The following is a 25555-nucleotide window of genomic DNA, read 5'->3' as shown; positions in this document are numbered from 1 at the left end:
AAATAACCTTTAAAATCCCATTAATGGTTTCTGTTCCTCTCGTACCTAGAATGATACAAATTTAGAGATACCACCTTTTGTGGGAAAACATCCTAGGAAAAAGTGAAAAGGGAAGCAGATTTTTTTTCTAGAAAACTATAAAAACAATTATTCCAAAGGAGCTGGTTGAGGCTTTTTGATTAATGAGTAACGAAAAGATGCTGACAAAAGAAAAGCAGAGCATTGATGAATGAAATTGAAAGTTAAGGCAGCTTTTGCATCTCAGCCACCAACATGCCATCCAGACTGAGGGAGACCCAGAAGCTTCAGGGCCATGTGAGCCACAGCCATGGCCACTTGGGAAAGTACAAGAAGCACCTGGGAGGTCAAGGTAATGCTGGTGGCTTGCATCATCACAGGATCAACTTTGACAAATATCGCCCAGGTCACTTTGGGAAAGTTGGTATGAGGCATTTCCACTTAAAAAGGAACCAGAGCTTCTGCCCCGCTGTCGACCTGGATAAACCGTGGACCTTGGTCAGTGAGCAGACATGGGTAAACACCGTCAAAAACAAGACCGGAGCGGCTCCCGTCATTGATGTGGTACGATCGGTCTACTCCAAAGTTCTGGGGAAGGGAACGCTCCCCAAATGGCCTGTCCTTGTGAAGGCCACATTCTTCAGCAGAAGAGCTGAGAAGATTAAGAGTGTTGGTGGGGCCTGTGTGCCGGTAGCTTGAAGCCACACTGAGGGAAATTCATTAAATGCTCCCAAGTGCTTTTGTCTTCTGGTGTGAGTGCAGGTTCTTTGGCACCTCTCTCTACCAGTGTGTCAGAAACCTGCAGGTTCTAGGAGTTAAAGATATCAGGACCTGGGCTCCTCTGCCAACTGCCCTGAGAAAGAAAATGTGCAAGAGTTAGCACCAACACTTAGAGACCTTGGTCTGTCACCTGACTTGAACTTCTCATTTATACAGGTAAAATGATAGCTGTTGGTGATATGTGTAGATAAATATAAAATAGTTGAAAGGCCAAGAAAAAAAAAGTTAAGGCAGAGCCAAGTTCACCAACGTGTTTTTCGGAGTTCCTGTTTCTTCTTGTGTAACTCCTATGGAGAAATTTCATTGTTTATATGGAGACATGTAAACATATCCGCTGACTTAACAAAACACAGGTTTTCATTCCTCACCCTTCCCCTCCCCGCCCCCCCCCCCCCGGCAGCCATGGCAAATAGTCTGACATTTGGGCTCACAGCCTTGGTGTTGATCAGAGGTTCAATTTCGGCCATTCACAGCTGTGTGTCTTAGGACAACCTTCCTAACCTAAGTCCCAGTTTCTGCACCTGTACGATGAGGATAATAGCCTGCCCACCTGTGTCAAAGGGCAGTTGTAAGTGATCATGAAATAATGCAGGTAACCGCCACGGTACAGCTCCTGGCACACAAAACGTGCTCAGTGGCTCTTGTTGTAGAACCAGCTGGCAGTTTATTGTTGTCAATTCATCTAAATAAAAACTCACACTTATGAACACCTGGTACAGGACAAAACTGAAGCTCTCTGTCTGGGTAGGGGCACCAAAACCTCAAACTCTAAAGTGAAGGCCACATCACGTGAAATTCTTGCACAGGATAGCTCTGGGCAGAGGAATGCAACAAAACCTGGAAAACTGAAGATGGCAGAAGTACCCACTTTGAAAACTTAGACACATTCAAGTGTCTGAGAAACAAGGATGGCATATTGAGTTCAGGGGTCCTTGAACTGGCTGGAGGTCCTACCTGGTGATCCCAGAAATTCAGGTAGTCTGTCCTGAGTCTGATTTTGCCCAAGTGTCCTCAGAGGAACTCTTGAGAATGTAATCATTTCTACTGTTTTGCCTGAGGGTAGGGATGGGAGAGAAGGGAGTGTCCCGAAAGGCATTCTAGAAGAACCTAGAATGACAGGACTGCAGTAGCAGAAATGCCTCTCAGGAAATATACAGTGGTATTCCTTATTCACACTTCCTCACACCCTCCCCTCCACTAATGCCCCCCAGATGGCATGGACTAGGGCACTGGATATCCTTCAAACTCGACCAGAAATTATCTCAGTCTAACACAACATAATGAAACTGCTTCCTTTTATTATTAACTACTTTTACTAGCTGGTAGTAGAATTTGTCTTGCACAAGATCTATCTTTGTTGGGTCAGACCATTTGGGGAAGGGGAATACCTGTGGCGTCATGTATGTTGGCTGGTACCATGGCTTCTGCAAAATCACCCTGGGTGAGATGAGATGCATGAGACACTCCTGAAGTAGAAGAGGAAGAAGAACCGGAAGGGAGAAACAGAGAAGAAAGAAGAGTCAGTGGAATGATGGGTGGATGTGTAGTGACAGAGGAGATAGCTTCTCAAATTCTCACCAAAACTGCTAAACCCATGAAGGCTTAGGAGTGGTTTTGTGTCTGAATTAATAGGTTACAAAACAATATACATGCAGAAGTAGGAGCTAGAGAGCGATGCAATAAAAAAATCTACTAAAGGGTCAAAATGTCAAAAGCAGCTATGGAGAGGTGACAAGAAAACCAAGAGAAGATGCAAAGGTAAGCAAGTGTCCTGCCAAGCACAGGAAAGTGCTTGTGCTTGTGCACGCATGCAGCCGTGCACACCATCACCACTATCAATACTGGCTGAACTTCTACTATGTGCCAGGTACTGTGCTATGCTGTGAAACACCACGGTGAGCAAAGCCAGAGTTCTTGCTCTCCTGGCGCTTGCATGCTAGTGGGAGAGACAGACATTGATCAAGTAAGTGCACAAAAATTTGTGAAATTGCAGTTGGGAGAAGCGCTGTGAAGAAGGGGTACCTGGTATTATGAGAGAACATAACAGAGAGATTGGCCCAGGCAGGGGGATCAGATCTTCCCGAATAAGTGATGCTTGATCTCAGCACTGAGAGATGAGAATACATTAACTGGGTAAAGAAAGGAGAGAAAATCAGCCCACGAAGAAGAATATGTATAAAGGCCCTTGATGGCAGGTTTGAGGACTGAAAGAAGGGAAACTGTGGCCGAGGCACGGACAGCCTAGGGAGAATGGGCAGCCTGCAGCTGGAAGGCTGGGAGGGGCCAGGCTCCTCAGGGACTGCAGACCACATGATGGAGCCAGTCTCTGTCTCAAGAGCAGTGGGAACCCACTGAAGGGAGATTGACAGGAACCCCTCACCCACCCAAAAAAGCCTCAAAATGGTAAATGAGACCCCTGTTTATACTTTATCCCCACTTTTCTCAGCATCTCCACTGACTATCAATTTGGCTTAGCCTCAATAACTTAGCATGCCCAAAATCAGAAAGAAAAAAAAATTTAAACATTGTTAACTTAGTCATTTCATTTAAATAAACAGTATTTTTAAATTAATTTTCCATCACCACACAAGAAAAACCCTAAATTTTGACCCACCATTGAAACAAATGCCCAGTGTATAAATTCATAATTTGGTATTTGATCTTTAGTTACTTTTAAAAATATTGGATTAGGAGTCAAACAGCCTAAGATCTAATTCTGACTCTGTCACTCACTAGTCACATTATCTTGGGTAAGTCCCCAAACCTTCATTGGTCTGTTTCCTCACCTATAAATAGGGATAATAAATTTGCCAAACAGACCCTACAAAATTAGAGAGCCTTCTGTAATAGAGCAAAACAGCAAATAACAATATTATTATTAACCTTTCTCTAAATTACAGAGGCAAATACACAACATATTCCATTCAGATAATGTTTCTTTAACTTCACATATCAAACTGTTTTGCAATATTGTTATAAAACAATGCTTAATCTTGAAAGTCACTGCCCTCTAACACATTATAAAACTACATCTTGTGTACATAAAACCACCCAGAGGGAGAGTCTTTGATTAGGAAATTTTTGTTTCATTTTATTTGAGCACATTAAAAGATTCAGTTCAAGTTTTATCACCAATGTTTTATATCTACTTTTAAAAGGAAAAGGATATATGAAATATGCCCAGCTCCTAAAAAGAGAAGTGCATGTTAAAACTATATAATATGCTATATCCTACCCATCACATTGGCAAGATGTCAGCTCTTGAAGAAACAGTCTGCTGAACAGATTTTGAGAGAAAATGAACACTCTCAGTCACTACTGGTGGGTACAAAATGGTACAATTCCTATGGCAGGGAATTAGGCAATATCTAGCAAAACTACATATGCATTTACCCTTTGGCCTAGAAATCCCACTCCTAGAAATTTACCCTGAAAATACACCTCTAACAATACAAGAAAACACATGCACGAGGTTGTTCACTGCAGCATTGTTTATAACTGCAAAATACTGGAAACACCCGACAGGCCCATATGTAGGAGTTTGGTTGAATAAACTACAGTACATTTACTTAATAGAGTATTAAACAGCTGGAAAATTAAAAAGTGCAAAACATTTCTACAAAATAGCATAAACTGATTCTCAGAATATATTATTATTAAGTGAAAAAAATGTAAGCATGCTACATTTCATATATATTTTACATACATTTATTCACTTATTTTTACAAAGAAGAAACAGAAAAGTTAACCCAAAAAACAAATGAATTTGGTTACCTATGGTGGCTGGGGCAATGGAAAAAAAAAGAGATGGAAAGGGGAACTATGCAACTACAATGTTTTATATAGTTTTGGGTTTTGAACCATATTATTAGCATTTTACATATTAAAAAAAAAATTAAGTCAACAAGATGGGGGTGGGGGTAGAAAGACCTGAAAGTGAAAGAAATAAAATTGATTATAAGCACAACTGCAAAGAAAAAAGAGTCCAAAAAACATTTGAACCTACGGTATTCTGACTATCCACTTTCAGTGAGATATATTCTAAGGACAAAAAAATAACTTGAACTTGGTAGGCTTGTTTTTGGTAGTGATGGCAATTGCAGGACCGAGCAAATGAGTAAATATATCACTGGTGTTTTGAGGAAGCAGGGAGTTACTTGTGGAAGAACAAGGACACAAAAATGGAACAGCAGGAGAGAAAGGACCCTATACTACTGAACTGGGTATCAATCAGAGCTATCATTATGAACCAATGGTTTTTAAAACATGCTTCCTAGTTGTGTCTGTAGAGAGGACCTAAAAGCAATTTCAGCCAAGATCAGTGAGTACACATGGCACCCAGGTCTTGCTTTCCAAACACCATTTCCCAAACCCTTTGGGAAAATGCCTAATTTCAAGGTGCACCTGGAACATCTTCTGCCAGAAATCAAGGAAGTGCTCAAAACTGAGGTAGATATGTCAAGATGATACAACCAGTTTAAGGGGCTGCTACTTGCCAAATTTGGGACAATTGAGCATCAAAAAAGATGATAGGAACAGATTATAACCCACCTAAAAAAATAGAATCCATGACCACACTGGTATTTTTTTTAATTTTTTAAATTTGGAGAAAGCCAAAGATAGAAGAATGCCAACTAGTAAACATAGAAGGGATGATAGAAATAGAAAATACAACTAACATAGTAATATTTGATTTCAGGAGTGAATCATCATTGAATACTAAAACCACTGGGAGAAAGATGGGGAACAGAATATTCACACAGCCCAAAGTATCACATCCCATGTTATTTATTAATTTCAAAGTGGGAAAAGGGAATCTTTATGATGAAGAAATATGTTAGCTAGTACCTTAACCAAAAGATCAAACTTACCTTCATTAAAACAACATTTTTGGCCCTGGCTGGTGTAGTTCAGTGGATTGAGTGCCAGCCTGTGAACTGAAAGGTTGCTGGTTCAATACCCAGGCAGGGCACATGCCTGGGTTGTGAGCCAGGTCCCCAGTTGGGGCCATGCAAGAGGCAACCAATTGATGTTTTTCTCCCTCTCTTTCTCCCTCCCTTCCCATCTCTCTAAAAATAAATAAATGAAATCTCTGGGAAAAAAAACACATTGTCACATTATACGTCCTCTGTTGTGATACAACATCACCTATATAGTATCCCTGTCCAAAAAAAAAACACATTTAACCGAAGTCTCATCATGGGGAAACAATCAGACAACTGCAAAAGAATGGGCCTGGGCTCTTTCAAAATGTCAATATCATGAGTGAAAAAAAAAAAACTGGCAACCTGTGTTATATTAAAGAACACTACAAAACATGAAAATAAGTGCAATGTATGGATCTTGTTCAAATCTTGAGTAGAAAAAATTGTGTTAAGTTAAAAAGTATACCACTATTGGGACAGCTGCAGAAATTTAGACATGAACTGCCTATTAGAAAATAGCACTGTGTCAATATTAAATGTCCAAATGTCCTGAGTGTGATCATTGCATTTGTGGCTATACAGGAAAATACTCTCATTTTTGAGAGATACGTAGTGAGGGTATGCAACCATCAAATGGTTCAGCTAAAAAATACACATGTTCACTGAGGGATTTAAGGAAGAAAAGGCAAAAAAATGTGAAAAGTGATGAATTATGTAAATAGTATATGGATGTTCATTGTATATTTCTTATCAATTTTCTGTAGGTTTTACATCTTTCAAAATACAACATGGGAGAGGGAGGAGAAATGGGAGCTGCTTACACAGTCACTGCCAGAAAACAGCATAGCTGGACAATCTGATACGCAGTAAATGCTCTTCAGCGGGCTGGATGCTCCGGGAGTTACCGAAGATAGCCAATTTGGGGAACATAATCAATTAATTAATTACAGAACAGTGTTTCAGTGTATGTCCCAAATATTGCCTGGGGTTGGCATTGGTGGTATAGTGGTGAGCATAGCTGCCTTCCAAATATTGCCTGGGCACCCTGTGCTTTACCTGGCAGCCCCACCCTGAGAGGTACTTTGGCCTATTTCACACCCAAGGGACAAGGCACACCAGTTTAAAAACTGGACAGTTCAAGGTCAGAGCCATTTATATTCTTAATTACTATATTTACTTAATCAAATTCTATTCTGTTTTCTTTAATGAAGACTATTCTTCAAACCATACTTTCTCCCTAGAAACCATATTTTCTCCCTAAATTGATATAACCCTAATTTAGGCTGTTTTCTCTCGCTGAATTTTAAATCTTTCTCCAGCTCCTACCACCTTTGATTTCTAAGTACAGTGGAACATTGGTTCTGGAACTTAGCTCCTGCAAACTGTTCCGGAAGCAATCTGTTTCACCTGAGACATGTGACTGATAGTACTGGTATCAGCACGTAAGGGTTATCAGGTAGAGAAAATCAAGACCCAAAGTTTTGTTAGACAGCCAAGACATTGTCGAGAACTGAACTGTTTGAGAACCAAGACGGTTCAGAAGTTGTTCAGGGAAAAAAGTCTTGATTGTCTAACAAAACTCCGGGCCTTGATTCTCTCTACCCGAAAACCCTTTCGTGCTCATACCTGTATGTATGATCAGTCACATGTCTCTCAGGTGACAAAGGAAATTTGGTTTCTGAACAAATCGCTTCTCAGTTTTCCGGAGTGAGTTAAGTTCGAGAACCGAGGTTTCACCATACTTCACTTTTCCCATCCCTTTCACTACCTTTTCCTCTTCTCAACTTCTACCTCTTGGCTCAGGAGAGAACAGTTCCAAAACAGCAGATGATAGTTAGAGGGATTGCTTCTGGAAACTTGAGTCACTGTGTTAACCTCACTGAACACCATTAAATGCTTTGGCCTAGGCTGATCCTCTCCTCCCACGAGAATCCCTGGATGTCTTGATGTAGCCTTTTTGATACAGCCTGCATCCATAAGGCCAGAACATCCCAGATAAAGATTTACCTGTTACACTTTCTTTAATTCCCTCTTAGCACTAAAGCTCTAAAGCACCCCCTCTTTTCTTTTTTTGTTCTTCTTTATCAGCTTCTCTTATTTTTCTTAATGTTTAAATGTTGGACAGGCTCAGTGTTTCATCCTGGGCATTTTCTCTTCTATCTGTTAGGTCTAATGCTTCTCAACATTCAATCATATATATATCATCTTCATAGTTTATTTCCATCTCTATAACTTTAATAATTTTCTTTAAATTGATTTTTTAATTCAAATATTTTAAAAGGAAATTTTATATTACAACTATAAATGGAAATTTCATATGGTAGATTGAAAATTTTAAAATTTTAAATCCAAAAACATTTAATTTTTAATGTACATTTAAAATAATCAATAAAAACAAATCATTATAAATACATAAACTTATAAAGACACACACCCCAAAATAAGTTACTCAATGAGAAGAAATGAACTGTTTGTGGTCAGTCAAGAATAGTGGAGCCCAGGCCCTGACTGGTATGCTCAATGGGTTGGGCATCAACCCATAAAGCAAAAGGTCACTGGTTTGATTCCCAGTTGGGGCACATGCCTGGGTTGCGGGCCAGGTCCCCAGTTGGGGGCATGCAAGAGGCAACCCATCAATGTTTTTCTATCACTCTCTTTCTCCATCCCTTCTTCCTCTCTCTACAGTAAATAAAATCTTTTTTTAAAAAAGCATGGAGCTCAGGGTGGTAAGGTTCAGTTGGTTGGAGCATCACCCTGTAGCCCAAGGCTTTTGGGTTAAATTTCTGGTCAGGGCACTTACTAGGTTGTGGGTCTGGTCCCTGATTTGGGTACACACAATCCCCGGTCCTGGCATGTACACAAGGCAACCAATCGATGCTTCTCTCTTATAACAATGTTTCTCTCACTTCCTTCCACTCCCCCCAACCAAAACAGCAACGAAAAACATTGAAAAAAGAATTGTGGGTACTTGACTTCACATTCCTTGTCCCTGGCTTATAGTTAGGGAAACTGATACCCAGGAGAAAAGATAACTTGCCCAAGATCAAAGAAAAACAGAAGCAGAGCCCAAGGCCACCAAGTCCCAGCTTTAGAGGGTGGTGTCAGAGAGGGAGAACTCAGAAAGAAACAGTGGCTCTCTGGGGCGTGAGGTGTTAAAGAACAAAATTCAACTGAGTAAATCTGAAAATCTAACTAGCTTTACTAAGTGATTAATTAGGCAGCATCCCACCTAGCAACTAGAAGGATACTGAAAGAGTTGTACAAAAGGTTTTCATGGTCAGAAAGGGGGTGGGGCAAAAAAGGTAAACGAGTAGAGTATTTCAAAAAGAAAAAAAAAGAGTAGATTACTTCAGGCAAGCTCATCTTCCCTTATTAGAGAAGGCAGCAGGGTCTTATCAAGCAGGTTACTTCACTAAGCTTGATCAGGAAATTCCAGACTGATTGGTTTAAAATTCCACTCCTGGGAGAGGTTGAAACTGTAATTAGGTTAGGTATTAAGTCTTGGTGGAGCTTACCACAACTGACTCCGTTTTGAGTATGTTGTTTCTTTTTAACAATCTCCTCCTTTTGGTTGGACTCTTGGCCTGAGATGTGATCAAAATTAACACATTAGAGCACTCTCAGCTACCACTTTGTAGTTCTTTTAGCTTTTTCTGATACTCTCTGTGTTAGTCACAAGTTTTGTTTAACCCCTGTGATATTCACAGGTCACACAGTCTCAGGTTCATATTCCTTAAATTGGCCTTTTCTTCATTCCCTTTTCGACGTTCCAGTCTTTGGGAAATCATTTGCTTGGCAGTGACTGCAAATGTGCATTTAACGTATTTGAGAGGATAAAATGCTCCAAGGAGAGCATTGTGATACCAATAAGCAGGGTAACCATTTCCAATGTTTGGGGTCCACTTCAGAGTCATAGTCCCGAAGACTCAAAGCAATCAAAGAAAGACCCCCAACTGAAGGATGACACCCTTAAACCAAATGGCTTGCTGAGTGTTCTTTTAACACTGAGTTTCAACTTCCCCACAAGTGCTAACTGAGGTACAGCAGGTGGTTTTGGCCAGAGCACAGATGTCTCCTTGCCTAGTGAAAAGCTAATCAAGGACTGTCCTATTATGAAGAACAACTTAGGCCAGAGTCTAAGGATCTTTGCTGGACAGTTAATGCCTTGGTAATGAAATCCACGAAGCCTCCAAGAGTTAAGGAGAGATTTCTGACCATATTTCCATTTGTATCTATTCCTAACCAGGAAAATATGACCCTGCCAAAGGAATTCCTGAATTACCAATTCCTCCCGGCAGGTCCTTTCTAGAATAGTTAGGAGCGCAGTTAGATAATCTAAGAGGCTCTGCTCAGCTGGGTGCCAGTCGTCTAGCATTCAGAGGCCCAAGGAGAATGATAACCACCAGACAAGGATAAATACTGTTGGACACAATTGTCCATTCAAGCCAGCAGTCAGCTAGGTTTTCTTCTAACCTGAAATAAAAAGTTGCTTTAAATTCCAGAGATTACCTCCAGCAATAACCTGGGAGATAATAGGTGATGGTGTATCTTTCCAGACCAATGCTGAAGAAAGGAAGAAGAAAGGGTTTCCTGTTTAGCTAAAGTAGAAAGTCTTTTATCTGGCATCTTGGGCAGAAGCAGTCTACATGGATGTCAGCTACTTCTCTTCCTCACCAATTTGATTTGAAGGTTTCCAGCATTTGTAGAGGATCACATGACAGACGGAGCCTTCTTTAGCTGTGAGATGCATACCCAAGGCTCCACGCCATCTAGTTTGGCAGCAGTGTCGGTGGTCAGGGAGCTTGGCAAGGTCCCTTTCAATGGGGCTCAAAGGCTATCCTATGGTGGTGTTTCCAGAGCACCAGTCACCACGTTCTTGCCTGTAACCAACCCACAGGATACCTTGAACCTGGGTCATGGAAAGCATCTTTAAGCTGTTAATGATAGGCTTGCACATAACACATTAAAGACTTACAGTAGTTGCTCATACTAGAATAAGACAAGGGATCAGCAGAAGGTTATACTGCAGTAGACACTGTCTACCAGTAACTATCTCATAGGAGTAAAAACACATTTTCTAACAGCTCCTTTGCTGCTGTGAGGGCAACGGCCTAATGGCAGGGGAAGGCTTCAACCCATCCAGAAAACACACACACAACAATAAGAACATATTGCTAACCCACACTGAGTGGCAGTTGAATGAAGTCTGGTTGCAGGTGCTCAAAGCATTCAGAGGCAGCAGGTCTGAGGCCTCTTAGGACAAAACCATCTTTCTTAAATCCACTGTGGTGGGTGAAGGAATGCAAAAACCTGAAAAATGGATTTTGCCAGAGAGCCAGGTAGACCCAAGCTGACATTTTCCATTTCTCAACTATTTGTTCAATTTACAGCCATTGTTTACCCATCTTGATTTCTCTGATTTAGGAGCAGATTGGTGCCATGTTACAAGGACATCAGGATGGAAAAAATCTGGCAATGGAGGGTCATTTTTGCAGAAGCAGAACAGACTTCATTCATGTGCCACAGTCTTTATAGATTTTGTGGTTGCTGCCTTTACACTGCAGTCAGCCAGGGCATTTCCCTGATATACTCAGTGCTTTTAGTGAGCCTCAGTCTTTGACAACAATAATTTCAGAAGATAAGAGAATAGTAGTAAGTTTGCCCATTGTTGAAATCTAATTTATTAGAATTCATAAGGGAATTCATAAGGGAACTGACAAGGAAATTTGGTTATTCTGTGATGCAACAGTCTAACATAATAACTATATTTACAAGTAATAATATAATACCAGGGCACACCATATTTTTAGGAATTTTATACAATTTCTAAAACAACTTATATTAGCCCATACAATATAACCTAAGAAGGTTTATCATCTCTCATTTGATAATGCTTCCCATGTAATTTCATATACCAGATAAGTCTAATTAGTTTAATAGGTCCCTTTTCAGGAGGAGAGAGACAAATCCTTTGAGAGTTTCCGGGGGCACTCCAGGAAATTTCAAAGTTGGTGTGAGGTGAAAACACTTTATTTAGAATTTGATTCTTAGGAATTTTGTCAAAAATAACAAAAGGCTCTAAAACACTTAAATAGGAACCAGAGATTATTATGAAACAATACTGGATTACCTATTTGACCTAAGTGACATACAAGTTTCAAATACAAACACAGAAGGTTAGTTCTTACTATTGAGAAGATTCAGTTTTCCTAGGTAATCAAAGACCTGATTAAGACAACACAAAACACAGAACATTATTTTGATAAAACACAAACCCTCTGCATTCTCAGAAGATTACATGAAAAGGAAAAAACTTTTTACACTCTCTTACCAGGAGCAGGCCAACAGCCCACAAAAACTTCTTCCTTTTAGCAGATGAATGAAAATCCTTTTAGCAGATGCACAAAAAAATTGTTTGGGTACACATTTGATGTTAAAGCTTAATTTTTAAAACCATTTTAATAACAACTCAATTTTTAACCAGCTTACACAAGTAAAATTCTCACTTTCTCTCTCTCTCATCAATCTTTTATTTACATTTAATTGATCCTTCATAACCAGAAGTTCTAGCTTAGACAAAATTAACTCTCATATCCCTTAATAAAAATGCATCTTCATTCTTCATAACTTTCCTTAGCCAAAAACACATCCTACTTTCCTTATATATAGTCATCTCTTTTATTATTTCAAATAGCTTCAATTACATATATTATAATTTTTATTCTTTGAAAACATTAATTTCCAGTAAAAACTAAGAAGTAAAATGTATGAACTATCTTGCATATTAGCATTCTTTGGCTTGGCAAATTTATAAATATTTTTATAATCTTTGGAAACATGCTTTCTCAAAGTAAACTGCTCAGTGTAGCACAAACCCTGTTTACTAACAGACCCAAACTTATCATTAGTTTCTCTGCAATACAAAGCCAAAAATAAATAAACTTATGTGCTGATGCAGATCCTGGCCAGCAGGGTCTGTGTGCTGTGGCCTCGAGAAACAAATACACACGGACTACAGAAATCCTGTGGAGAAAAGGGACAGCACAGCCACTCTCTAAGCGAGAGAGAGAGGGTCCCAGCCTCTGCCTGGACAGGCTTTTATTGCTTCTCTGTGTACATTACATTCAGGATGGTCCTCATTTGCTATGCACAGGTTTGCTTTGGGGGTTACTTTTTACAGATGACAAAGGAAAGAATGTTGCTAATTACTTCAAAGAGAAGGATGTTACAGATCAAGGGGAAAAGTGGTTGAACTGATTCCACTCCATACTTGGGAGGTTTAGCTCAGATTTTAGGAAGTCACAGTAAACAGTCGCTGCCTCAATTCAGGGTGAGGGAGTTTTAGCAAAAGCAAGGCTCATAGCAGCCTGGGTACAGACCTGATTCCCCACGGGAAAACCTATCCATGGGCGTGGTTTTGTGTGCTGACTCACTCCCCACTGCCCTTTCCGGGTGGGGGCTGAGCTACATTCCCACGCCACTTGGATCAGCTCCCTATATTGTGCAGCAATTAATGTTTCGGTATTTCTCTTATTTGGAAATGTTATAGATATTTAATAAATTTCCATCATTTCATTTAACTTAGCAAAATTTTAAGGTTTTGAGTTATCAAAAAGATCTGGGAAACTTATTTGAAAAGTTCACCTAAAAACTTTTATCTTACTTACATTTATTTAATGTAATTGCTCTTAATAATTATGTTTTTCATAAGTAATAAGTAGATTACTTATGAACGTTTCATCATAACGAGTTATTTGTATTACCTATAAATTTTGCAACAGAGAAATGAACTCATTTGACTAGTAAATCCAGGTAGAATAAAGTTGTTTACCTGTGTTATATTCAATGTTGATAATCTACAGTCATGTCCATTTTAATTAAACTAACAAACATAAGCTAATTTTTATTCATTACAGATTTTCTTAAATTATGTAAGCTTCAGAAAAATGGGTTAATCTTTATTTTTCTGCAAGTTTAGAATGCCCAATCCTTATAAACACTTGACCAGCCCAATTAAATAGAGCTCTTTAAGCAATAACCTCAAAAGGTAGAAAAATACCACATATTTACCACACACACACATATATAAATGTGTATATATAAAAATATGTGTATACTGTATATATATGTACATATGTATACACACACACACAGAAAGACACAGAGAACTTTGAGCCATGAAATATGTTCTCTATGCATTTTCGGGCATACTTGAAATTCTGTGTGTCCTTGAAAAGAATCCAAGTGCCAAGGAAAACAGATGGCAAAGTAACCAGGAGATTGCCAGTGGAGGAAAGTAGTGAACCATCCATGCTGAAAATAACCTGGGAGTTGCAGCTAGATCTGAAAACGGATACACGAGGACATCAAGTGCCGGGTGGGTCCAAGTCAGCAACAGCGAAGCACTGGAGATGGACTAGACTGAGAGCGCTAACCATGAGTTCATGTGTCTCAGACCTCAGCATCAGACTGTGAGCAGTGAGGCAAAGAGAGATTGGGAAGACAAGAGAAGCAAGAAGACCACCAAAGAGCCTGTGGATGTGTATCCAGGGACACTTCTTTCCAGACCATCACATCTCCAGATGGCACGCAAGGGAAGTAGAGAAGGAAATCTGAACAATGGGGCATATGTCCAAAAGAGACCAAACCATCAAAGGTACAATTTAAATTAGAAAAGACTGAAATAAGGTAACCAGCAAGTCAAACCTTCCCCCTCATAGTTCCCAGAGGGGAGTAGGACCCCAGAGTAAAATTTGGGGGAAGGGGGGAGTACATTCTCCTAAGCTGAGTTTTAAATTTTTAATTTTAGGACATTTGTTGCCTTTACCATATTTTTCAACACTTCAAGAACTGGAGCTATGTCTATTTTTCTTACATATCAGACATTTAACATTTGTTGAAAAAAATGAAATGAATAATTATAAATAAATTACTAATTCTAGAACAGCAAAGTCTAGGTTTTAATTATTAGAGTACACTAGCTCACTACTTTTCCTAAGATTTATTTTCCCTGAAACCATGCACTGGAAATAAAATTCTTTTACTTCACAAAACCTTAGGTTGTAAATATAAGGTCCTTTAGTAATTTAAACAAAGAGACTATTTGGCAAGCAGAAGCAGGAGGTTCCATTAGTCCTTTGCAATTCCTCAGGACACAGAAGTCAGAAAAGTCCAGTCCAAGCTTGACCTGGTAGAAGGCCTTTGAAAATCTGCACACGCAGAGCTCCCCAATGGTCCCGGGAATGTTGTGTCCCTCCCAATACAACTGTTCTTCTTCTCTGTCCTCTGCCATCCATGGGGCAGATGAAGGAGCACCTTTGTCCTCAATATTCTGAATCTGACTGAAAGTTCTCTGGTCGAATATCAACATTCTAAATACATATTTTTTTTAATTTTCCCACTCATATCCTAATTTACAGGAAAGCCAAAATGTGTTCCAAAGTCTACAGACAAATGTCCTAGGTGTGGAGTGAACATTGTTGGCTGTTACCCATAATCACTTTTGTCCTTCCTAAAGGGACCCAGGTTTTATTCTGTATCCCATCTTCCCTCATGCAACTCAAGTGCCCCAAAGCAAGACAACTCTAACTCCTGGCTCCAAAGCATGAGACATGGTTCTCAGCTGGCAGTGATATTGTCCTCCCATGGACATTTGGTAATACCTGTGCATATTTTTTATTGTAACAACTAGTGGGGAAGCTTCTATTGGGTAGAGGCCAGGAACAGTACTAAACATCCTGCCATGCAGAGGACAGCCCCCACAACAAAGACTTATCCAACCCCAAATGCCAATAGTTCTGAAGTAGAGAAACCCTAGTCTAAGGTTAATAGTGTCCACCTCACCAGGGACTGATTTAAGAAGACTTTGACCAAATTAAGGATACTAAGATGTAAAGTAAAGTTGGGTCGGGGCATCTCATTGGGATTCTCTTGGTGGAGGTGTTGTGTCTCTTCATTAGCCTTATTTATAACCAGCCACATTTCACCTGCTATCAGCATGATGTTAAGGAGAGCCTGTACATCTGCCCAGTTTAGATGATGAATAGCAAAAATTGGAATGATAAAATCTGCCCAATTTCTGAGGCTCCTCTCTGTGTAAGGGGTTGGAATTTTTCTAATTCAGTAAGTCTGAAATAGAAAACAGAGTATGGGCCCAATAGTGATCAGTGGGCTGGCCTTCCTGATTTACTCCACTTATAGGATATTGCCTCAAAGGGAACTGTCTTGCTCTGAATAGGGATGTTGGCTTGCCAAATTGGGTGCCCTGATGGGTCTTTGAGAGGGAGACCCTTCCCTCATCACACAGGGGTGGGGCCATTGGCTCTCTGGACCCTATTTCAGGAGTATTTAGCAGTGGGGTTGGTGACTGGGGAAGTCCTCCTGCTACTAATCCTGTGTCCCCTGGGTTCAGGGCATTAATGAGATTTATTTCATTTTCCTTCTCTTCCTGTGTCTTACTACCAGGGAGGAGTTTTGAGGCCACTTCACTTCTCTGCACCATCAGGAGGTTTTCTGCCCCTGGTGAAACCCTGTTAAGTAATGATATACATGCCTTGACATAGCAGATTTCATTCCATTGTCTCACCAATGGCAATACAGATCCAACTGCATGATGGTACAGTAATTTAGGAAACAATTTAGTGGCCATTCCCTCCCCCCTCCAATTCTAAAGTATATGTAGGCCACCCAGTATTACAATAAAGAACTAATTCCTCCTTAGACATTGGATCATGGCTGTACACAACCCAGTTCACTAAAATTCTACCTGGTAGGCTCCCTTCCAGGAGCCAACACAGAACAGCCCTATTGGTTCAGACATACAGGCCTAAAGCTACGACCAGAAAGATGCAGGCAAACTGGAAACATAGAAGGGAAACTCATTATTCCAAACGAGTGCTCACAACCAAGCCTTCTACAAACTGATCTTGCAATGGCCCCCCCAAATTCAGCCAGTCCTCACCCAGACCCCGGTTCATGGCCCCCAAAACTGGGTGATCCTCACCCCTTCTTAGAGTCTGTCTCCTTTCCAGTTTTGTTTCCTTCCACCTGCCAGGTGTTTTTAGGCAGCCAGCGCCTCAAGCAGACATACTGAGAAACTCCCAGACATTGGGAAATTCCACAGTCCCATCTGGGTTGCCATTGCTGTTACCAAACAGTAAGTGGGGTCCTGGTGCCTGCTGCCACCCTCTAGGCAAAATCCTGAAGGCGGAGGTTTGGTGAAAAAGGAAAGGAGCCTTTATTCAAAAGCTACATAATTTTGGAATAACAGCTTTCCACAGGCACTAATCACTTAAGCCTATCAACTAAGGCTAAAGTCTGTTTTTAAAGATTTCATCTATTTATTTTTAGAGAAAAGGGAAGGGAGGAAAAAAGACAGGGAGAGAAACATCAATGTGTAATACATTGATTGGTTGTCTCTCACAAGTTCCCAACTGGGGGACTGGCCTGCAACCCAGGTATGTGGCCTGACCTTTCAGTTCTCAGGCCAGCACTCAATCCACTGAGACACACCAGCCAAGGCTAAAATCTTTAACTCTTGAGCTCCCCTGTCATTCCCCCAGTTTTCAAACACCCTACTCAGGGACATAAAGCACATAAATCCAATTAGTGCCATTTGCCAACCACACCCAAGGACAGATGAAGTTTAGGGAATAAATCTCATTTTGGTGGATCAGCATAAAACTAATGAATGTTCTGTTGAGATCCTCCCCCAAAGACCTCCCCTAAACTCCAGCCTTTAAAAATCCTAACACCAAAAGTCCCAACCTGTGCTCTCCCTCACAGGAGTATGACTTTGCCTTTCCCTCCCCCTTTTCTTCCCCCACAGGCATGCATCTCCTAAATTCTAAGGGACTCCACAAGGCTTACAACCAGGGAGCAGTAGGAAGCAGCAGCTTATCCCAGGCTAACCCGCTGCCCCCGTTCCCAAGGCCCCCTTTTCTCTGACTTCTTAGTGAGCCAAGGCAGCTCTGTTCAGGCTCTCCTGTTGCTTCCAGTATCATAAGCCATTCCTTGTTTCACTGTCCCGTTTTACTAAACTTCCTCTAAAAATCACGTGGACTCCTGTTGTGAAAGCTTTCCTACACAAAGAGAAACCACAAACTACCGGCTTGCTCAGGGCCAGGTTCCTTTCCAGTAACGATAACCTGGCTCAGATTCTAACACAAGTTTTTTGGCTACAGTGTTGAGAAGAGATGAGGAGAACAAACATAAAAGCTGATGATTGCAACAATGCAGTGAGGCCATGGTGGTGACTAACATCAGGTGGTGAGCAGTGGAAGTGGTGACAGGTCATTGGACTCTGGACATAATTGAAGGAGTCAATATAATTAGCTAATATGGTGGATAAAAGTCACTAAGGGAAAAAATTGTCTGACAAAGCTATGAACACAACTTTTGCGCTTCTGACCTCATGGCCCTACAGGAAAAATAGCATTGGCACGGGGTTTGTTAAAGGTTAGCTTGTGAACAGGTATCATAACATTAAACTTCTGGTTCAAGAGGGAAAAACTCATTGTAACGTATGGAGCAGTGTTAATGCCCTCTGAACCAAAAAGCCCCGAAATTTTTGCTTCAGGTTGTTGGAAATATGTGTAGATGGAGAAACAATCACCACAAAGATTCTGAGAAACTCAGTAGTCCCTCACTACTGACAGCAACAAAAAATTAAACCAAACTTTTCAACTGGATTTTAAGGGTTCCATGACCAATTTAAATTGCCACTGCAGTATATAATATGGAAAGAGGTACATTAACTATCAATATTCTTTGATTAATAATATAGAGAGCATCCCTGGCTGGTGTGGCTTAGTGGGTTGGACATCAGTCTGCAAACGGATTCCATAGCCCTAGATAGCCTGTTGGATTTCCAGTCAGGGCACATGCCTGGGTTGTGGGCCAGGTCACCGGTGCAAGAGGCGATCACTGTTCTCCCCCCTCTCTTTTTCCCTCCCTTCCCTTCTCTCTGAAAAATAAAATCTTTTTTAAAAAATTACTCCACTGGGTGTGGGAAAGCTACTGTTCCACAATGCAATCATGTTCACCACAGTTTGGATTCCTCAAGACCATTATCTCTACCTGTCAAACAGATCACTGGCTTGATTCCTATGGGTTTTCAGAACCAGAGCATCTAGATATGGCATTATACAAAAGCTGTACCAACATGTTTTTAAAACATCTTCAGCACAAACATTGTTATTGTAGAAAAGATGTTGGCTCGTTAGGGTTTTGATTCCAAAGGTGCCATTTACTTCACTCTAAGTACTATTTCCCCACTTTAAATGGTGATATTTTCGTAGTGGAGCTGTTTTGAGGAAAATGATTTAATATTTATAAAGCCCCCAGACCAGTGCCTGGCAATGGCCAGTACATGTGTTCATAATTATTCCAAGACGAAGGCCTCACCGAATCTCATGAATTTAAATTTAAATGTTGAAAGCAGAGAAATAAAAACTGTCATTTTCTCAACGCTCCAGGGTGTTGGCTAGTTCCAGGTGTGCAATCTTCGTTCAAAATTTCAAGTACAAAATCTCCCGATCATCCTTTTAGAGTACACAAATTCTTCAAAACTCCCTTTTGTTTTTTTTGTGTGTGTGTTTTTTTAAGTAAAACTAATTCGGACACAATCGAAAAGGCAAAGGATTTCCTATGACCATACTGAAAGTTGGGTGAACAGCTGGGAACAGTTGGGACCCTGGATGTTTAAACGCTGGCATTTCTACAGGACAGGTAACTAAGACCTCCCTGAGACGTTAATCATTCGGAATTACCAGAAAAATAGTAAGAGCGCCACGAGGCCTCAGAACCAGGCTGCACTTGCCCTGGAAGCAACCTGGGGCATCCAGGAGCAAGCCGAGCTTCCGAGCCTACCGCGGCAGGCGACTGAGCCCGTTCTGAAGGCTCCGCATCCCTCTCGGAGAACCAGATGTTTTCTCCCAACGCCTCCCCGCTGCTTTCACAGCCCAAGACAGCGAGGAGACCAAAGTGAGGTCAGCTCGGAGCGAGGAAGAACAGTGAACGGATTAACCCAGCCACACTGCAGGATCAAACTCTGAAGCTTTAGCTCACAGCCGCCGCGGCGGAAGTGGGCGGGGCGCTATGGAAGGGGGCGGGGCGGCGGGCGGCCCTTCGGGAGGCGCGCGCGTTTCCGGCGTGAGCGGCGGAGTTCTCCAGCAGGGGCACCGGCGGCTCCCAATCGCGCACAATGAGACAGCTCTGAGCGCCGGAAGTAGGACCGAAGGAAAACACAGAGTGGGAGCCCAGCCGGGACAGAAAGAGGCGGAGGACCGCTGCGGAGGTGGTAAGTGTTTCAAGCGTCTTCTCCCGGCGTCCCTCCCAGACTCGTCCCTGGGCTAGATCTCCGGTAGATTCTCTGGTTTCCAGACTAGAGGGCGGGCTCCGCCCAGGAGTTACGTTGGCTCCATCCACTGCCGGCCTCCTTGCCCCAGTTGCGGGGACCCTGAAGCCCCCAGGCCAGTGGGGACCGACCTCTCGAGTTCGAGTCCACATCTTCACCTGTGTCAGACACTGCAGAGGCAGAAGAAGGGATTTGGGTGAAGGCACTCGGCCTGGGCCCCCTATCCAGCTGGGGGGACCTCGGAACCCATCAAGGAGGTAGGTCACTTCCTGCTTCCTGGTACCAGCGGTGGCTTCGTGGCCAGGAGTATGGGGATGCTTCCTCTTTCTCCGCCTCCTGTCCCAAAGGGTGGAAACTGAAGCGGATCGGCGGTGGGGAGATCAGATGGGTATCGAGGAGGGAAAATTGCAGTTCGAGACAAAACCAAACTTGTTTGGGGCTGAAGAATGAGGACTTGGGGAGGATAGTTGGAGTTGTTGCTTAGTCAGAAATCTAGCCCCTTTGACTAAAGCGGAATCTTGGTTGGCAGCTTAGACCCTCCGTAGCCCAAGAGATCGAAGCCTGTCGTTCTGAATAGTGGTGGTGAGGTAAGCCGAGTCCCCTGGGTGCGCAGAAGGGATGGAAACGTGGAGTTCTGGGACGTACTACGTTCAGAGAAAGATTCGGTTGCTTTGTACGACACTTAAAAGTAATTGCCACTTTTTTAAAAAGACTGTTTCGGGAGTTTTCTAACAGTATAGGTTTGGGATGAAGATTTTTTTTTTACGAGAAGTGCTTTTGTCAGTATAGGTAAAAGCCTACTAACTTGGTATAAGTAACTTTTTTATACTACAGTTCTCAAGACTACAGGGAACTTCTTTTATTCACAGATTTAATCGTCATGTTAAATAATAAGTACTAATTTTCATGAAGAATGTCATAGGACTAAGCCTTCTAACTTGTAGTGTAATGCACCGATTATTGGAATGTGATAGAAATTAGGGGGGAAAGGAGTTTCTTACAGTCTTTTGAGCATCTATACATGTGTGATATTTTGTACACTTAATGTAATACCTTGTTACAGTTTGATTATTTTTCCCCAAAATGCTTTCTTTCAGGTGCAAAGTAAGAAAACTGAAGTCAAAGACCATGGGAGATGCAGCAAAACCTTATTTTGTGAAGCGTGCTAAAGACCGAGGGATTATAGATGATGAGGATTTTAGAAGGAGTCACCCTCAACAAGATTATTTGATAATGGATGATTATACTAAAGGCCATTGCAGTAAAATGGAAAAAGGCCTTCCCAAGAAAAAAATACCCCCAGGAAACTATGGAAATACCCCTAGAAAAGGACCATATGCTGTTTCCAGCAATCCATATGCATTTAAAAATCCAATTTACAGTCAACCTGCTTGGATAAATGACAACCACAAAGATCAGAGTAAAAGGTGGCTATCTGATGAATTTGCTGGTAATGCAGAGAGTTGGAGAGAATACAAACAAGGACCTAGAATTCCTGTTATAAATCGACCAAGAAAAGACTCCTTTCAAGAAAGTGAAGATGGTTATAGGTGGCAAGATGGAAGAGGCTGTAGGACTGTAAGACGACTATTTCATAAAGACCTGACAAGCCTAGAAACGATGTCAGAAGTGGAAGCCGGAAGCCACGGTAATGTGTTACAGATTGTCAAGTTCCAACCCAAAGTTAGCAATGTCTTTTTCATCCAAATGAGCTATTATTTTCAGCAATGCCATTTATTAATTTTTTTGTAGTTTCTGCTTATTTAATGTGATTATTTTAAGGATTACAGTTACAATATTTGGGCAATTTCAACACTTGCATGTATATTGGTCCCTTTAAGAGTTTTCTTTGCCACAAGGCTTATTTTACTTTAGTAGGATGCACCATATTTCCTATTGGTGGTTTTTACAGAAGAGGGTGATCATATTCTCCTGGAGACTGTATTATAATATCTGAGTAGTGTGTATATAATCTCTAAATTATGTATCACAGTTCTGTATTTATAAAATGAATGGGACCGTAATATAAATGACAGAATATGAAACTTAAAATAATCTTATTCAATGTAAAAGCACAATATAGGCTACATATATCTCTGGCCACAGAGGGATCAGAGGGTAGTCCAAGATTTTCTTTTTCTGCAAAGTGAACATGACAGACAGGTTGAGAGATACTAAGTTTAGAAAGTCAAAAGTACAGATTAAAGCTTTGCCTTTTAGATTCAGTAAAACAAAAACCCTTTTCTGAGTGCCCTACATGCTTGATAATAACTGCTTCCAAGTGATTTTACATTTTTCTAAAAGGTGAATAGATTTAGTCTATGTAGCAGTGATCTCTATAAATAGGAAAATTGTTACTTTCTAATGAACAATAACTATGGAAATGAAGTAAAGTCATAAATTTGAAGGAAAAATAAAACAATGATATTTAGTCTGAAAATACAAAGTATGCATAGAAAATTCTACTTGGAAAAATGGGCTATTGCCTTGTTGGCTTGCAGGCCTGTTTTTTAATGGCCATATAGAATGGGTTGCAAACTGACCAACATATTTAAAAGGTTTTTTTTCCCCCCATTCAAATGCATTTAGGCAATGTTGGTGCTTTTTAGGCCTCCAGAAGCCCCTTTTCTTCATGTTATATCACAGTGGTCATTGTGTGTGTGTGTGTGTGTGTGTGTGTGTGTGTGTGTGTGTGTAGATATATATTCTGTTGGACATTTGTGACCTGGACCTTTAGAAGACTTAGAAAGGAAAAAGTCGTGTTCTGTCTTTAGAGAGACTTATGAAAATATCACACGGGAGAAAAGGTGTTATTTTATGTTTTTAAAATAAGAAAAGCAAAAGACAATGCTCTGACTCTAATAGCCGAAACAGAATGAGGTATTAGAAAGGAATCAAAGAGTAGGAAGAGATAAAACCTCAGCTTCGTAAATCTTTAAGCTATAAACAGCTTGGAGGAATTGTCTAATGCAGTTCTCTGTTATGATATATCAAAGGGAGAGTCACAGTTTTACAAAGCAGGCAGCTGTGGCTCAGAGAGGTTAAGTTTATCCAGACTTGTTTATGTAGAATGGTAGATGAGGAAGTGGAACTGAAGTTGTGTACTTTGCTGTTCTGGCTCTTAACTAGTCACTAGACCTGGAAATCTGATCAAGAGTTTGCAACCAGAAAGATATTAAAGGAACTGTTTACATACCAAAAATCTCTTATATATATTTTTGTTTAGTCTTAAAAGAAGTAGATTTTAAGGGATTTTGAATAGGAAATACATCTTGACTATCTTTTTATTGAAAACAGTCAGAAAGCTCCCTTGTTTTCTCTGTATGAAATACAGTTGTGGGTGTTCACAAATGCTAAATGAAGGACTTTTCGGTCTCTGTCCCTTGAAAATCTTCATACAGAAAATATTAAGCTTTGGTATAACATTGCTTACTGTAGAGAGAAATTTAAAGTATAAACTTTGTACTGTACTTAGAGATTCCTAAAAAGGATCTCATTAAAGGAACTGAAAATTTTCTTGAAAATGTCTTAATAAAGGATGATATTAAATGATGTGAATTGCTTTATTTTTAATACTGTTTTTCGGTTTTCCATTACCACTTGTGTTTTATCCCTCAAATATCCTAGATTGCCAATGTAGTGTATTTGGGACATTGCCATTAATAATCTTAGCTGGAAAACAACCACTCAAATACACATCCTTTGTGAACAGAACAGTGGTCCATATGCAAATAAAATATGGAAACTTAGAATACTGTATATAGAGAATTCATATTACAAAAAAATTACAAGCCAGGTAGTCTCCTACCCAGTAATTATGGGAATTCTGTAGCAACACCCAGCTTTGACTTCCAAGATCTCCGGCTGCAAGATTTTATTTGATCGTTTTTGCTGTGCAGGCCTGTGAGTCTTGGTTCAGAAGGTTATATTGCCTTATCAGTTCTGATCTGTTCTAGATGTTAGTGGGTATGCTACAAGAAGGGATTTTAATTAATTGTTTTTAGTTCTTGCATTGTCAGAAGGCTGAATTTAAGAATTCCATCTGTGCTTTAATTTCTATTTTGAATCCCTTTACTTTGGTTCAGTCATGTGTCCCTGGACAAGTTACTTATTTTCTCAGACCAGCATTTTTCCCTTCTGTATAATGGGGATAATTTTAGCTTCCATGACAGGATCACTGTGGAGATGAAATGAGGCAGTGCACATAAACTACTTGCACTGCATCTGTCACATAATAAAATACTCTAATAGCTGCTGTTATTGTCATCAGACAAAATTTCTGCAACCACCTACTTCTCTGTATAAAAGCAATAAGGACTTAATTGTATCCTTTGTAGGGAAGTTGAAGTCATTCTTTCTAGAAAGTGGTTGCAAATATAGTTATATTTAGTAGCCTTTGTGATCAGGAGAAAGGAGGGGTTAAAAAGGGAATTAGACTCCATATCAGTTAGTGTTTCGTGAACTAACATGGACTTTCCTGATGGGTATTGCACATACTAGTGCAAATCTCCAATGAGTGTTGGCCTAAGTAAAAAATTTCTGTCCTGAATACTCAGGTTAGATGCAATTACTTAAGAGTAGAGTGTCATGATAAGCAAATTAAATGAAAATAGACACATCTCTTAAAGTAAAAGAAATGCTTATCTCAAAAGTTTAGGCAGACCAAGGATACTGCCCTTAAAAGATTGATCATTTAATTGGGAGTAGGGGGAGTGTTTAAAACCCGGTACTAAGGTAGACTGACTTTTTTTGTTCTAATGACTACTTACCTTTTAAAATTTTTTTCATCCATTTTGATTGCTTTAAAAAAAAACTATTTGTCCTAATAGTATAATTTTGTTTAATTGCTACTTGTAGTATAGAAGCTGTTCGCAGAATTTCATTACATTCATCTTATGGTAGTTTGAGCACAATGCTTGCTGATTTTCCTTTAAAACTGTTGACAATAGCCTTTTAAAAACAAAGGTCCTATACCTCCGTTTTCTGACAGAATTTTTTTTCAGTCAGCTGATCCATTGTAGCTGCTGTACAGGTATTAAGTGCCACTGGAAACTTGACAGGAATTGCCGCATGCAGGGCATTGCAGTAGGTTTCTATTTTCACACTAGTTATTGGCAAACCATTTAGAAACTATTCAATCCATTTATCACAATTTTAATTGGGGGAATTAATTTTAGTCACGTGTTAGTAATAGCTTCTTTTTTTTAGAACTTGATAGAAGTTTATCCGTTATTTAAGACAATTTTTTATACAGCAATCCTGCAGTCTTCTTCAGTTGTACAGGTTGAAAAGTTATGTTTTTTAAAAAAGAAACAGATTCATTTATTATAAAGATTATAGTACTAACAGTACAGTCTGTAAACAAATGATTGGTCTATACTTATAGAAAACTTTTAGTGCAATTGCTGATTGTCTTTCCTTTGCAGTGTGCCCAGTGTGCATGCTATCAAAGAAGCTGAAATGAGAGAAGAGATAA

General features: G+C 40.3%; 2 protein-coding genes across 6 annotated transcripts in view; both read left to right on the top strand.

The window, feature by feature from the left end:
• Positions 1–273: 273 nt before the first annotated feature.
• On the top strand, positions 274–717 carry LOC123820201 (60S ribosomal protein L27a-like). The gene has a single exon (XM_045840934.1). It carries the CDS (start codon positions 274–276, stop codon positions 715–717), a length of 444 nt encoding a protein of 147 aa, XP_045696890.1.
• A 19169-nt stretch (positions 718–19886) lies between these two features.
• The window catches only part of TUT7 (terminal uridylyl transferase 7), a 52438-nt gene continuing 46769 nt past the window's right edge, over positions 19887–25555 (top strand). For 3 of the 5 annotated variants that reach the window (XM_045840255.1, XM_045840256.1, XM_045840251.1), the window contains exons 1-2: positions 19887–20022; positions 21177–21727. In XM_045840255.1, the coding sequence (XP_045696211.1) occupies positions 21208–21727 (520 nt within the window). In that variant the 5' untranslated portion in view covers positions 19887–20022; positions 21177–21207. The other 2 variants (XM_045840253.1, XM_045840254.1) reach the window with 2 other exon arrangements.

The sequence above is a fragment of the Phyllostomus hastatus genome, unplaced genomic scaffold (assembly GCF_019186645.2).
Source record: "Phyllostomus hastatus isolate PE091 unplaced genomic scaffold, TTU_PhHast_1.1 phas_contig_34, whole genome shotgun sequence".
Lineage (NCBI taxonomy): Eukaryota > Metazoa > Chordata > Mammalia > Chiroptera > Phyllostomidae > Phyllostomus > Phyllostomus hastatus.
The sequence above is the reverse complement of the archived record's forward strand: the minus strand, read 5'-3'. Positions and strand labels throughout refer to the sequence as shown.